The 14164-nt window shown below is 40.7% G+C and overlaps 1 protein-coding gene across 2 annotated transcripts in view; it reads right to left on the bottom strand.

Annotated features, from left to right (window-relative positions):
* Nucleotides 1-6929: 6929 nt before the first annotated feature.
* SALL2 (spalt like transcription factor 2) overlaps nt 6930-14164 on the bottom strand; it is a 29288-nt gene continuing 22053 nt past the window's right edge. Inside the window, exons 2-3 of one of the 2 annotated variants that reach the window (XM_089687035.1) lie at nt 9980-12858; nt 6930-8976 (exon numbers count right to left, since the gene is read on the bottom strand). In XM_089687035.1, coding sequence (XP_089543161.1) covers nt 8599-8976; nt 9980-12858 — 3257 coding nt within the window. In that variant the 3' untranslated portion in view covers nt 6930-8598. The remainder of the gene's footprint in view (nt 8977-9979; nt 12859-14164) is intronic. The other variant, XM_089687037.1, reaches the window with a different exon arrangement.

The raw sequence follows: 14164 nt of genomic DNA, 5'->3' as shown, positions 1-14164 counted from the left end.
AATTAACAAGCAAGCACTAAACGCGCCTAATGTTAAAATGCATTTAGGCATTTAGGCTGCTGCTCCTGGAAGCACTGGCCCTGTATTTTTTTTTCCTGTTGGTAAACACTACTGCTACTAAAAGCTTCTAAAAGTCTATGTGTGCATGGACAAATAGGATAACATGGAGGGCCATTTGGAAGCAGTAAAAGAAAAAAAGCTGATGCCCCTAAAAGTGGCTGCAAAAACATCCTGTGTGTCTGAGGTCTTAATATTTGGCAATAAACCTGATTTGCAGAGACAATTCAATTTTTTAAATGTGATGAGGGCTTTTAAGGGTTGATTTACTAAAGGCAAATAGGCTGTCCACTGTGCAAGGGAAGTTGCACTTTGGAAGCTTAGTGAATGAGGTGAAGAAATGGTGACCATCATTTAATCATGTCCATTCAAACGTGCTGTTTTTTTAAATTTTATTTTCATGCACATGATTGTGTATTGTTTGCAAAGTGGCGTTAGATACAGTTTATCCTACTAAATATCTTCCTTACTGGTGGGAAAGCTTTGTGTTCCTTCACTACTGCAAGTCCACAGCACATAGAAAGCATGACTAGTGCACCCGAGATAGGTTCATCCAGACCCCACTACACCACCATTACCCTTCCATACCAATCCCCTTTACTTACTATACTTACAGAAAACACAACACCAATTTTGGAGTAAAATGGCCAACACGGCCTTTTATTAACCAATCAAGTTTAAACACATCAACCATTCCTTATACCAGAAAACATAAAGAGTTGTCGTTGGTCTTTGAAGGCACCCCCAAAACGATCCGAAATGCACCTGCGGACAACCATATTCCACTAGGCCTCCAGCCGCAACCAACCAGCTCGGAGACAACCATACCGTCCGCAGTGCAGCACCACCACCTTCCAGTTAAACCTTGGTTAACTGGGAATGTTCCCGGGCACACCATACCAACGATGGGTCCCACACCATTTTGTACCTCCAAGATAAGAACTGCCTCCAAAGACCAACCACCGCCCAGGAACCAAAATAACTCCCCCCCCCCCCAGGAGGAACACAACACTCACCAAACAGGGAGGGCGGGAGGGAAGCTCTCTCTCCCACATCCAGCTCCCAACTGACGCCCCTCCCCAGGACACCCCACCCTAAAGTGCAGGAGACCCCACCTACACTCTCCTCTACCAACCAGATCCCCCAGCTATCGTTTACCAACCCTAATACTATCATTAACCCTTACACGTCTTCCTTCCCACTCTGGGCCTAGTCATGCTTGCCCTGCGCTAATTCTTTTCTTCTTTTATCGCTGCGGGCATTTCTTGATGGAACAGCAGCTTCAGAAATCAATATCTCGAGTTTGCAATCATCCAAAAATGGTGAAAAAAACAAAGGCATGCAGTAACACAAACCCAATATCTAAAAGCTCCACTATTTATATATAACATGGACATATAATACATGTAAGAAACATGTTATAGTATCCCAATGAAAGGAAACATGGAAACTTTCTGTGACCACTTTTCATGAGCATGTCAGAACTGTGTGGATCTGACCACAAAACAAAATCATCCTGGAATAGGAACCACAGTGTCTAAACATACTGTGCCTTTTTTGTAAAGAAAGTATCAAGGCACCCCAGGGGTTCATGAGACAGAGGCATACAGCCACCAACTTTTGTTCAAATAAACAATAAAGCACTCTCCTGAAGTCCACTGGGAAACCAACAATTTTGAGATTTTTGATCTATGTGGTCGTCTGCAGTTTTTGCTGGTTTCTCCTAATATTCAGACCCATTAAACGTATATAGGAGCACATTTTCTCATCAATTATATTGACCAACCAAACTCTTGTCCTTCTACATATGTGGTATTAATCATTATGTGTCCATGTGGTCTCTGTTATGTTGGGGAGAACATGCAGAAACTCGCATTGTAAGGTAAATTGCCAATTGGGATAAGCAGGTGGGATTACCATTGGTAAATTATTTTGTGGAAAGAAGTCATACTGTTTCTCAGACACGGTATATGGTCATATTCCTAATTTAGGGGGAGGTAGAGACAGAAAATTGATACCTAAAAAGAAGGGGATACATGGTTTGAATACTTTACTACCATTGGGGTTAACTGTGGACTTTGACCTACAGAACTGTGCAAAGGTTTTAGGCAGGTGTGAAGAAATGGTGTAAAGTAAGAATAATTTAAAAAATATATATTTTAATTGTTTATTTTTATCAGTTTACAACATGCAAAATGAGCAAACAGAAGATAAATAAAATCAATATTTGTGTGACTACCCTTTGGCTTCAAACTAGCATCAATTCTTGCGCTTGCACACTTTGTACACTTGCATAAAGTCAGGGATTTTGTAGGATTAGAGTCAGGTGTATGATTAACCAATTATACCAAGCAAGTGCTAATGATCATCAATTTTTATGTTGGTTGAAATACAGTAATTAATGAAACAAAAAGCTGTGTAGAAAGCTTAAAACTGGGTGAGGAACAGACAAACTCTGCTACTATGGTCAAGTTGTGGAAGAAAGGTTCATGTCACAGGTCATTCACCATGGCAAGACTGAGCACAGCAAGAAGACACAAGATAGTTATACTGCATCAGCAGGGCCTCTCTCAGGCAAAGACTTCAAAGCAGACTGGGGTTTCATATGCTGTTTAAGCTTTTTTGAAGAAACACAAATAAATGGGCAACGTTGAGGATCATAGATGCAATGGTTGGCCAAGAAAACATAATGCAGCAGATGAAAGGCACATCATGCTTACTTCCCTTTAACTTAAAAAAAAATGTCCAGCAGTACCATCATCACAGAATTGGTGGAAACCAGTGGGGTCCAGCTACATCCATCTACTGTGTGGAGAAATCTGGCCAGAAGTGATCTTCATGGAAGAATTGTACCCAAAAAGTTACATCTCTGATGTGGAAACAATGGTAAGCGACTCAACTATGCATGAAAACATAGGCAATGGGGTGCAAAAAAATGGCAGCAGATGCTCTGGACTAATCAGTCAAAATTTGAAATATTATGCTGAAGCAAGAAACAGTTTGTTCGCCTAAAGGGCTGGAGAGCGGTACAATAATGAGTATCTGCTGGCAACAGTGAAGCATGGTGGAGGCTCATTGCACGTTTGGGGCTGTATTTATGTAAATGGAGTTGGAGAGTTGGTCAGGATCAATGGTGTCCTCAATACTGAGAAATACAGGCATATACTGTACCTATCCATCATGCCATACCATCAGGGAGGTTTGTGATCGGCCCTAAATTTATTCTGCAGCAGGACAATGACCCCAAGCATACAGTTAATGTCATTAAGAACTATCTTCAGTGTAAAAAAGAACAAGGAGCCCTGGAAGTGATGGTTTGGACCCCGCAGTATCATGATCTCAACATCATTGAGTTGGTCTCGGATTATATTAAGAGACAGGATTTAGTTCTCCAGGATGTTTAGAACAACTTACCTGTCGAGTTCCTTCAAAAACTGTGCGCAAGTGTACCTAGCAGAATTGATGCTGTTTTGAAGGCAAAGGGTGGTCACACCAAACATTGATTTGATTTGGATTTCTCTTCTGTTCATTTGCTTTCCATTTTGCTAATTGATGAAACTAAACCATGCATACTTCTATTTATGAAAGCATTGCTAATTTACAGCATTTTTTCACACCTGCCTAAAACTTTTGCACAGTACCGCCCTGGCCAAAAGTTCTGAGAATGACACAAATATTATTTACCTGCAAGGAAACACAAGCAGTCATCATTGCTTTGCACAAAAAGGGATTCCCAGGCAAGTATCTTGCTGCTACTAAGATTGTACCTAAATTAACCATTTATCAGATGATCAAGAACTTCAAGGAGAGAAGTTCAGTTGTTGTGAAGAAGGCTTCAGGGCACCCAAGAAAGACCAGCAAGTGCTAGGACCATCTTCTAAAGTTGATTCAGCTTCGGGATTGGGGCACCACCAGTGCAGAGCTTGCTCAGGAATGGCAGCAGGCAGGTGTGAGTGCATCTGCATGCACAGTGAGGCGAAGAGTTTTGGAGGATGGCCTGGTTGTCATGAAGGGCAGCAAAGAAGCCATGGCTCTCCAGAAAAATTATCAGGGAAAGACTGATATTTTGCAAAAGGTACAGGGATTGGACTGCTGAGGACTGGGGTAAAGTCATTTTCTCTGATAAATCCCCTTTCCGATTGGAGCATCCGGAAAAAACCTTGTCAGGAGAAGAAAAGTTGAGCACTACTATCAGTCCTGTGTCATTCCAACAGTATAGCATTCTGAGACCATTCATGTGTGTGGTTGATTCTTATCCAAGGGAGTGGGTTTACTCCCTAAGAACACAGCCATGAAAAGAGAATGGTACAAAAACATTGACCGAGAGCAACTTCTTCCAACCATCCAAGAACAGTTTGGTGATGTACAATGCCTTTTCAATCATGATGGAACACCTTGCTATAAGGCAAAAGTAATAACTAAGTGGCTTGAGGAACAGAACATTGAAATTTTGGGTCCATGGCCAGGAAACTCCCCAGACTTTAATACCATTGAGAACTTGTGGTCAATTCTCAAGAGGCAGGTGAACAATAAACCCCCCCCCACAAATTCTGACAAACTCCAAGCATTGATTATGCAAGAATGAGTTGCCATCAGTCAAGATGTGACCCAGAAGTTAATTGACAGCATACCAGGGCAAATTGCATAGGTCTTGAAAAAGAAGGGTCAACACTGAAATACTGACTGCTTGCATAAACTTAATGTAAATGTCAATAAAAGCCTTTGACACTTATGAAATGCTCGTAATTATACTTCATTATACCATAGTAATATCTCACAAAAAGTTCTAAAAACACTCAGTGAAAATTATTCTCAAAACATTTGGCCAGGGCTGTATTTATTTTTGTGAAATTCAATAGTTATTGTTCTTATATTTAAATGTAATCGGTATGAGAAAGAATCTTCCGAATCTGCTCTGTGACTTTGAAAGAATTTAAAAACAGCATGTTAAGGGTTTACATATACAATAATGGAAAATATTTTTTTCCATTAGCGTACATTAGGAACAGTTGCAAGTTTATAAACATTGCACAATAGGCTTAAGGAAGAGTAGAGCGAATGGACCCAAAACTGTAGCATGTATGTTGTCATTCTAGAAACATTGTTATATTTTGAGGATCCATAAACAAAGGTATTGTAGCTACAAATGGACTGGTTCCTGCTGACAGCACCAGTGTAACCGGTGTGTGTATATACAGTCATGGCCGAAATTGTTGGCACCCTTGATATTTTTCCTGAAAATCAAGTATTTCACACAAAAAAGGTATTGCATTAACACATGTTTTGCTATACACATGTTTATTCCCTTTGTATGTATTGGAACAAATATAAAACAGAGGCAGAAAAGCAAATATGACATAATGTCACACAAAACCCCAAAAATGGGCTGGACAAAAGTATTGGCACCCTTAACTTAATATTTGGTTGCACACCCTTTGGAAAACATAACTGAAATCAGTCGCTTCCTATAACCATCAATAAGCTTCTGACACCTCTCACCCGGAATTTTGGACCACTCTTCCTTTGCAAACAGCTCCAGGTCTCTCTTATTGGAAGGACACCTTTTCCCAACAGCAATTTTAAGATCTCTCCACAGGTGTTCAATGGGATTTAGATCTGGGCTCATTGCTGGCCACTTCAGAACTCTCCAGCGCTTCTTTGCCATCCATTTCTGAGTGCTTTTTGACGTATGTTTGGGGTCATTGTCCTGCTGGAAGACCCAGGATCTTGGACGCAAACCCAGCTTTCTGACACTGGGCCCTACAGTGCGACCCAAAATCCTTTGGTAATCCTCAGATTTCATGATGCCTTGCACACAGTCAAGGCACCCAGTGCCAGAGGCAGCAAAACAACCCCAAAACATCATTGAACCTCCACCATATTTTACCGTAGGTACTGTGTTTTGTTCTTTGTAGGCCTCATTCCGTTTTCGGTAAACAGTAGAATGATGTGCTTTACCGAAAAGCTCTATCTTGGTCTCATCTGTCCACAAGACGTTTTCCCAGAAGGCTTTTGGCTTACTCAAGTACATTTTGGCAAACTGTAGTCTTGCTTTTTTATGTCTCTGTGTCAGCAGTGGGGTCCTCCTGGGTCTCCTGCCATAGCGTTTCATTTCATTTAAATGTCGACGGATAGTTCGCGCTGACACTGATGCTCCCTGAGCCTGCAGGACAGCTTGAATGTCTTTGGAACATGTTTGGGGCTGCTTATCCACCATCCGGACTATTCTGCGTTGCAATCTTTCATCAATTTTCCTCATCCGTCCACGACCAGGGAGATTACCTACAGTGCCATGGGTTGCAAACTTCTTGATAATGTTGCGCACTGTGGACAAAGGCAAATCTAGTTCTCTGGAGATGGACTTGTAACCTTGAGATTGTTGATATTTTGCCACAATTTTGGTTCTCAGGTCCTCAGACAGTTCTCGTCTCCTCTTTCTGTTGTCCATGCTTAGTGTGGCACAGACAGACACACAATGCAAAGGTTAAGTGAACGTCTCTCCTTTTTATCTGCTTTCAGGTGTGATTTCTATATTGCCCACACCTGTTACTTGCCCCAGGTGAGTTTACAGGAGCATCACATGCTTGTAACATTCTTATTTATCCGCAGTTGTGAAAGGGTGCCAATACTTTTGTCCAGCCCATTTTTGGAGGTTTGTGTGACATTATGTCGAATTTGCTTTCTTTCCTCCCTTTTTTTGTTTTGTCCCAATACACACAAAGGGAATAAACATGTGTATAGCAAAACATGTGTTAATGCAATACGTTTCGTGAGAAATACATGATTTCCTGGAGAAATATCAAGGGTGCCAACAATTTCGGCCATGACTGTATATATATATATATATATATATATATTAACAAAAACAACAATTTTTTCAATTTAATAGAGAATACTTTTATTAAGCACACGCATGTAAACTATTTTAGCAAAAACATACTACTGTTTGATAGAACAGAACTAGCACTTTAACATGCATCGTCCCAGTAACACATCCTAAAAGAATACTAGAGCAGATAAAGGACGGTATAGCACAAATTAAGATGTAAGTCAGAAGCAGTGAGTACAGCATGTCTGATAAAATTAAAATAGTTGTCAATGTCAAATATAAGCAGGCTGGTGGTGATAGTGAGAAGCATGTATGAGTGGTTTATCTCTGTATTGTCTCTTGCATTAAAAAGATGCAGGAGTGCTTCATTTCTGTATTGTCTCTAGCAAAAATAATCTATCATATGTAGGCACATATAAAGGGAAATCACTGTGAAATCACCGCCTGTGAGCAGGCATTTTAGCAGTGCACTTGTAAAATGTTACAGATAATCAGAATTTGGAACATATTTAACTCTTTCAGGCTTATGTACTAAAACAGAAGTCTGGCCCATACAGATTTGTGTTTGTTTCGGATAGAGAAGGACTATGATCTCTGTATGGTTTTTATTGCTGCCTGGGTCCATATTTACCCCCACGTCCTCTTTTGGTGTCTGGTGACACCTGGGACAGAGAGCTATAGGAAATGTGTCCTAGCAGAAACACAGCAATATAAACTTTTTTTATTTAATGTGGGGAGGGCTCAGAGCTTCTGCAATGGTTTTACTGCAAGCATTGTCCCCATAGAGAATTTATTTTTTACACTTTTGGTCTGCTACCACCTGGGACAAGAAATAGGCAGAGGTCTTCCCAGGAGGGGAACAGAGGTTCTAACTTTACCTGCTGTATCCAAAACCAATGTTTTGTCTAAACGTAATCATTTGCATATATAGTAGCCCTTCGTAAGCAATCAGTTTGAAAAAAAGGTCGAACTGTGAAAGATGAATGGTGGTCATTGTGGATTATTGCATTTGCTTTTTGTTTCCAGCACTGAAAAAGCCTGCTTGTGCTTTGTGTTGAAAGCAATTTTAGCTTTTCTAACCTCCTGGTTGCAAAGATAATGGTATGATGCATTATGATAAGCTCAATGTCCAATAGGCCACCTTTTTAGGAAGTGCAGGAATGCTTTTACTTTAGTGTTTCACGTTGAATATGATAGTATGTTACGGATCAAGCTTTTTCTGGGTTTCACAGATGTTGTTGACATAAAAGCTATAGCTACTTCTGGTTTTCTTTCCTTTATCTCATGTCCATGTAGTTTTATGCAGTACTGAGAATTTTTCTTGAAAAAATAATTGTAGAGTCTATATACAAATACAATACAAAATTAAGGCATATCTGACATGTTCTTGGATGATTCAATGAATTATCCATGCTTTATTCATTAACATGCTTCTACAAACTAGAGAAATTTTAGTTTTTCAATGGAAGCTTTCTATTCAAACCTGGGATTGTCCCTGGTAAACTGGGACATATGCTAGCACTGTTCACTAGTTTTTTTTTTATCTCATTGAGACCTGACTGTATTTTACTAGACTGAAATCTAACAGGACACAGTAAAACCATCTCTGGAAACTGTCAGCTGTATAAGAAGTGTGAGACTTTAAACACAAAATCCCAATTCAGTTTATACATCATTCAGTCATATCTGCTTCCATGTTCAAAAAGCTCAATCTACTTTTCTTCTTTTATGGGACTCTCATGCATAGCCTCTGCAATGCTTGGACTCTTTTCTTTGACCTCCACTAGTCCTCCAGCTGGAATGTGCCCAACTTTAGCTGCTCGTAATCCAATCAGAGCAGGGGATGAAATGACCGCAGCTGTAGATGTTATGTTACCAGTTGCTGATGGTGGACCATTAGTGAGGTAAGCTGTGTATTGATTCCAAAATGATAATGGGCTAACTCCAACAAGCTGTGTAGGAATATCCCTGGACAGGAAATCTTGCAGCTTCATTGGGCTTCCTGAGAGCAGAGGTCCTAAGTTATCCAGAGATAAACGTCTTCCTCTTCTTGAAGAGGTACTATTCCATACATGAGTACTCATGTGTACCTGGAGAAGCAAAAAGAAGCTGTAGAACATTACACTGTAAACAGTTTCAGTTATCACTTGATGACCTATTAAGGGAATTTATATTCTAAGGAGAACTGTGCACTCCACTCAAAACTGTTATTTGAGTTCTGCTGTCGAATGGGTTTAATGGTAAAAAATGGGTGTTTTTACACTTTCTATAATAGTAGAAATGTTTTATGTGTGCCTGTCCTTTATGTTGCACTCTCCATAAGGTAAGGTGAAAAATATTGTTATATTTAACACAGAGTTAGCAAAAAATGCTCCCCAGGCATGTTCAATTCAACCCTTAAATTCCTCATGCTACATCGCTGCCTAGATCCTCAAGGACATTTACACAGCACTGAGCACTGTGTTAATGATATTTTTAAGGCTTCCTTCAAAAGGATATAATACACTAATGTTTAGATTTATAGTAATGCCACCTTGTCACTTTGAAACTCACACAGAAGAAGCCTGCAAAAAACCTTTATACCTTTATGGCAGGCAAAGACTCCAATCTTTCCTGCAAAGGTATAGCCACTCCTGGAATCCAACACTTCTGGGCATGTCATGTAGTCTGTCCCCTAGTGTTCACTGATTTTCTTCCCACCCACCGTTATCTCACTAGTATTTTTTTTTTCGTAACATAGGGGACCACAGGAAGTACCACAGTGCACAATGGAGGACCAAGCATCCAACATACCCAAAAGTGTTAGATTCTAGCCGTGTCTGTAGCTTTGCAAGAGAAAAAAGATTGGTGTCACAGCCGAATGAAAAAGTAAGTATGAGTCACCTTGTTTTGTTTTGCAGAATGCTTCTGCCTGATTTCAAGTTTCCCAGTGACAGGGTTGCTTTAAAGATAACAAAAATGTCATAGTTTATGTTTACAGGTGTTTATGTATTATATCTAATCGGTCAATCTTAGATGGCATGTTGTGTGCTTATTACCAAATCATGTGTCTTAGTGTTTGTTACAAGGTGATCTTCTAGCTGGAGAACCTACCTTAAGGTTCCCCCTTGTGGTGAACGCCCTTCCACACATATTGCAGGAAAAAGGCTTCTCTCCTGTATGAATCCGCTCATGAATCTGCAATGCACTGGCCGATGAGAACATCTTCTTACAAACTATGCACAGATGCTGCTTAGGGCTGCGTCTCAAAGAAGGGGAGAGGGATGAGGTCAGCGGTAGCCCTGGAAGCTGAACCAGTGCCAGTGTCTGGGGTGGGCTTAAAGCTTCACTCTTCAGAAATGTTTGGGCTGGAGATGGGTGTTTGGGGCTGCTCAATGGCTGAGGAGGAAAGGTTTGGCTCACCTGGTGTGCCTGTAGCACATGCTTCTTCAGAATGGATGCCTCCAGGAAGCTTTGCTTGCAAACCAAACAATGGAACAATCCATCTTTGGTGTGGCATTTCTCATGCTCCCCCAGTGACTCAGTGCTGGGTAGTTTCTCAGAACAGAAATCACACACATGGGCTTCCTCTTTATGGGGACTTCCTTCAGCTGTGGTACTTATTTGTGTGTCTTGATCTTTCTGTTCTGTATACATTTTTTCATTTAGACTCTTCTCATCTGTATTTTCTGGATTGTTGTTTTTCTCAGCTTTATCTTCCTCCTCATGACCTAAATGAGTGCTATTAGCTTTCTCTAGATGTGAGCCTGGTTCAGTTGAGGTGCTAAGGGGTTGATCTGGAGAAACAGTTGATTCTGTGGCAGGAAAAGGCAAAGGCTGGAGAGCAGCAGAAGGTGCTGCGCTGTTGTCATCATTGTTCTTTACAACAGAAGCTGTGGAGTCATCATCCAAGCTTGATATTTCTGACTCAACTAGTGCTGCCTTTTCACTTTCAGATTCACTTACATCCAAGGAGTCATCTTCAGTACTAACTTCATCTGAAAAATCTGGAATGCTTTTGTCTTCTATGGTTTCTGTTTTGCTGCTGACTCCAGGTGATATGTCTCCATTTGGTATCTGCCCACCAAGATGCATTCTTATATGCTGCTGGAGAGTGACAGCATTGGTAAACTTTTTCTGGCAAATTGGACATGAATTTTGAGGTTTTGAAGATAAACTGGTTTTGTGACCTACAAAATGGGCTTTTAAATTGCCCTTAGTTGAAAATGCCCGCCCACATATTTTACACTTGAATGGTCTTTCCCCTCCATGTTGGTTATAATGGAGCCTAAGTGCCCTGGGACAACTTAATACTCGTAAGCAGATAACACACTGGTTTGGAACTGTTGCCTGCTTGTCAATTTTTTCAACTAACTGTTGTAATTTTGAAGTCTCTGAGTATGCCAGTGGTTCAACAGTATATGAAAAAGGGAAACTTCCAGATTTAAAATGGCTGGCTAGCAGTGCCCAACTTGGAAATGAGGTAACCAGCTTGCTAAGTTGCATCCTACTACTAACATCAGCTATCCCAGTGGATGACCTTTCAAGGGGAGGGGTATTTTCATCAGACTTTGATTTTGGGCATACATTAGAACTTTTCAAAGCAGCATCATTTGTTTTCACAAGTACCAGCTTGTTAAGTGATGGTAATCCTTGGTTTGATGAACTTGAGAAGAAGTTTATGCCTTCTGTTGACATTATTGGAGGTACAACTGGTTTCTTTTCTATTGTCTCTTCCTCTGCTTTCTCTGGAGGTACTGACATGCCATACGGAAGTCCATTACTAGTCAAGACGTAATCCAAATGCTCTGGAACAGGATGTGGGTTCATTTGTATATGAGGGTACTTTTCCCTATGTCGATGAAAGTGTACTTTAAGGTTGCCTCTGGTAGTAAAACGGTTTCCACATATATTGCATTTGTATGGTCGTTCCCCAGTGTGAGAACGAAGGTGTATTTGAAGGGCGCTGTCACTGCCAAAAACCTTTGCACAGAAGCGACATTTGTGCTTCCCTGATGATCTTTCTAGTTGGTTTTCACCACGTAGCGACTCATTGTTCTTCTGCTTTAAATGACTTGGGGTAGTTTCTAATACCCTAGCCCCTAAAAATAATCCAGATGGTAAGCTTGGTAAACTTGGTGAAAATATTGTGTGTGGTGAAATGAGTGGGCTTGCTGGTGAGCTTGGAAGTGAAGATTGTCCTAGAAGTGGTTTTTCAGAGATGCCCCCTATCAATTTGTCTTTTATATTTGGAATGCTCCTAGCCCCAAACGCTTGCCCTATAGGATTGTAGAGGTGAAAAAAAGTCTGCTTGGAGGGCTCATCTCTGCAAAATGTCTTTGTTGATTCTGGAATAGATTCAGATTGTTTTGATGGACTGAAGACAGGTAAGGGTTTTGTTGCAGTGTTCCTTTCTGGTTGCGATGTTGTCGGATTTGAAGGAGTCATAGAAAGGGATCCAAGCATTAGTACCTGTTGACATATTTGCTCTGTTATTTGCATCTGATGTATCTGCCTCTGCTGTAAAACCCTAAGTTCTTCCAGAATCATGGGAATGTTTATGGGAGCTGTAGCAGTCTGACCTCCAGGGACGGCTTCTTGACTCATAGGAGCCAGACCTACCTTTGGTCCTGGCAGACCATCCATTACTAAACCCCCATTAGGAATAAGGAAGCGCTGAGAGGGTCCCACACCCTTTTTGTCCATCTCTGGTCTTACAGATCCCATCATTTGAGAATGTGTTTCTTGGTCACATTGTCCAGTCACCATTGTTTTCTTTTCTGACTCGGCAATTTCTGGTGAGTTAGGTTGTGAGGCAGATTCCTCAATAATGCTCTCTTGCTGGTTCTTTTTAGACTCTCCCTGGTTCTCCACAATCACAACAATTTGGTTGTCAAGAGAACAGCATTCTTTATGTCGGGTGAAATCAGAGGGTTCGTCAAACTGGGCGCAGCATTTCTGACACACTTGAACTTCTTCACCTGCTGTGTCCCCTGTAAAAAAAAAAAAAAAAAAAGATCATTGAAATTTCATAACATGTAGCAATACTCTATGCATGGGTAACAATTTGTTGTGAAAAGACTTGGCCACATGCTGGGCTACCGTAAAACAAATAAAATGCATTTGTTAAAGAATGTTTAAATAATGTTTACATTTTTAAAAATACAATTCAGTTAAACTTGAACACCAACCACTTTAATTTTTCCTTGAAGCCCCCATTTCTCCACCCCCACACAAACACACACACTCTCTCTTCATTTAACAGGGCTCTCTTTGTATCCCAGCTTTTGTCAAGCATTAATACTCTGGAGAGAAAAGCCAGCTTCACAGCTCCTGGTAATTGATTTGTATTCACACAAGAGCCAAGGGGACCGACTTCCAAGCATTGATATGGTAATCCTTTCATGGTAACTGTCCCTTGTTCTGGCTAATTTACTCCCGGGTTCTTCGAGCTTAATTAAACTTGTTGAATTGGCTGGGGGTATGGGGGACTTTGAAACACAGCTTGGGAAGAGAGAGTATTCACTACCAAAGAAATGATTTGTGGAATTTGCTTTCATCTGCCATATGACTAAATCATGTACCCTATACATAGACTATACCTGTGTCTTAATGACCAAGACAAAATGAGGATCTCTGCTTCATTAATAGGTGCATTCCTGGTTAGCGTGTCCCTCACCCAAATTCTGTATGTAGAGGATTGTGTCATTTGTAAATACAGATGTATATACAAAAAAAATGAATGTGTGTAAGGGCCTATTTAAACCTGCTTATTTTCCTGTGGTAAAACATATGAATTTACTGCATGAAAAGCTAGCTCACATCTATGAACAGTTTTTTTAAGGGGGAACTATAAGGGCCTTTTCGCACCTCTTTGTGTTTTAGTACACCTGCTGCAGCTGGGAATGAGGAGTAAAGATATATACAGTATTTCTTGCATTGCGGATTATCTAATTTGTGTTACATAACTTTGTGAGGCTGACAAGTCAAATTTAAAATATTTCCTATTATGATACAGGATGAGTCATTGTAATGTATTGACCCTTGCCCAGGGCTGCTGTGAGAAACCACGGGGCCCCATACAGCCAACGTGACAGGGCCCCCAAATAAACACCTTTTACTAAGCTTCAGTTATGATTGAACACAGTGAGTGATCAGTACCAATCACTCATTGTGTTCATTCAGGAGAGAAAGGGGCTGATAAATGTTACATATTTATGGACTCTTCCCCTACTATTCTTCCTAAGGAGAGGGATGGAGAGGAGAGAAGCCGGCAGCATTGAGGGGGCAGGGGCACAC

The sequence above is a fragment of the Staurois parvus genome, unplaced genomic scaffold, assembly GCF_062004578.1.
Source record: "Staurois parvus isolate SC_StPar_1 unplaced genomic scaffold, SC_StPar_1.0 ptg000415l, whole genome shotgun sequence".
In the NCBI taxonomy this organism is placed as follows: Eukaryota; Metazoa; Chordata; class Amphibia; order Anura; family Ranidae; genus Staurois; species Staurois parvus.
The sequence above is the reverse complement of the archived record's forward strand: the minus strand, read 5'-3'. Positions and strand labels throughout refer to the sequence as shown.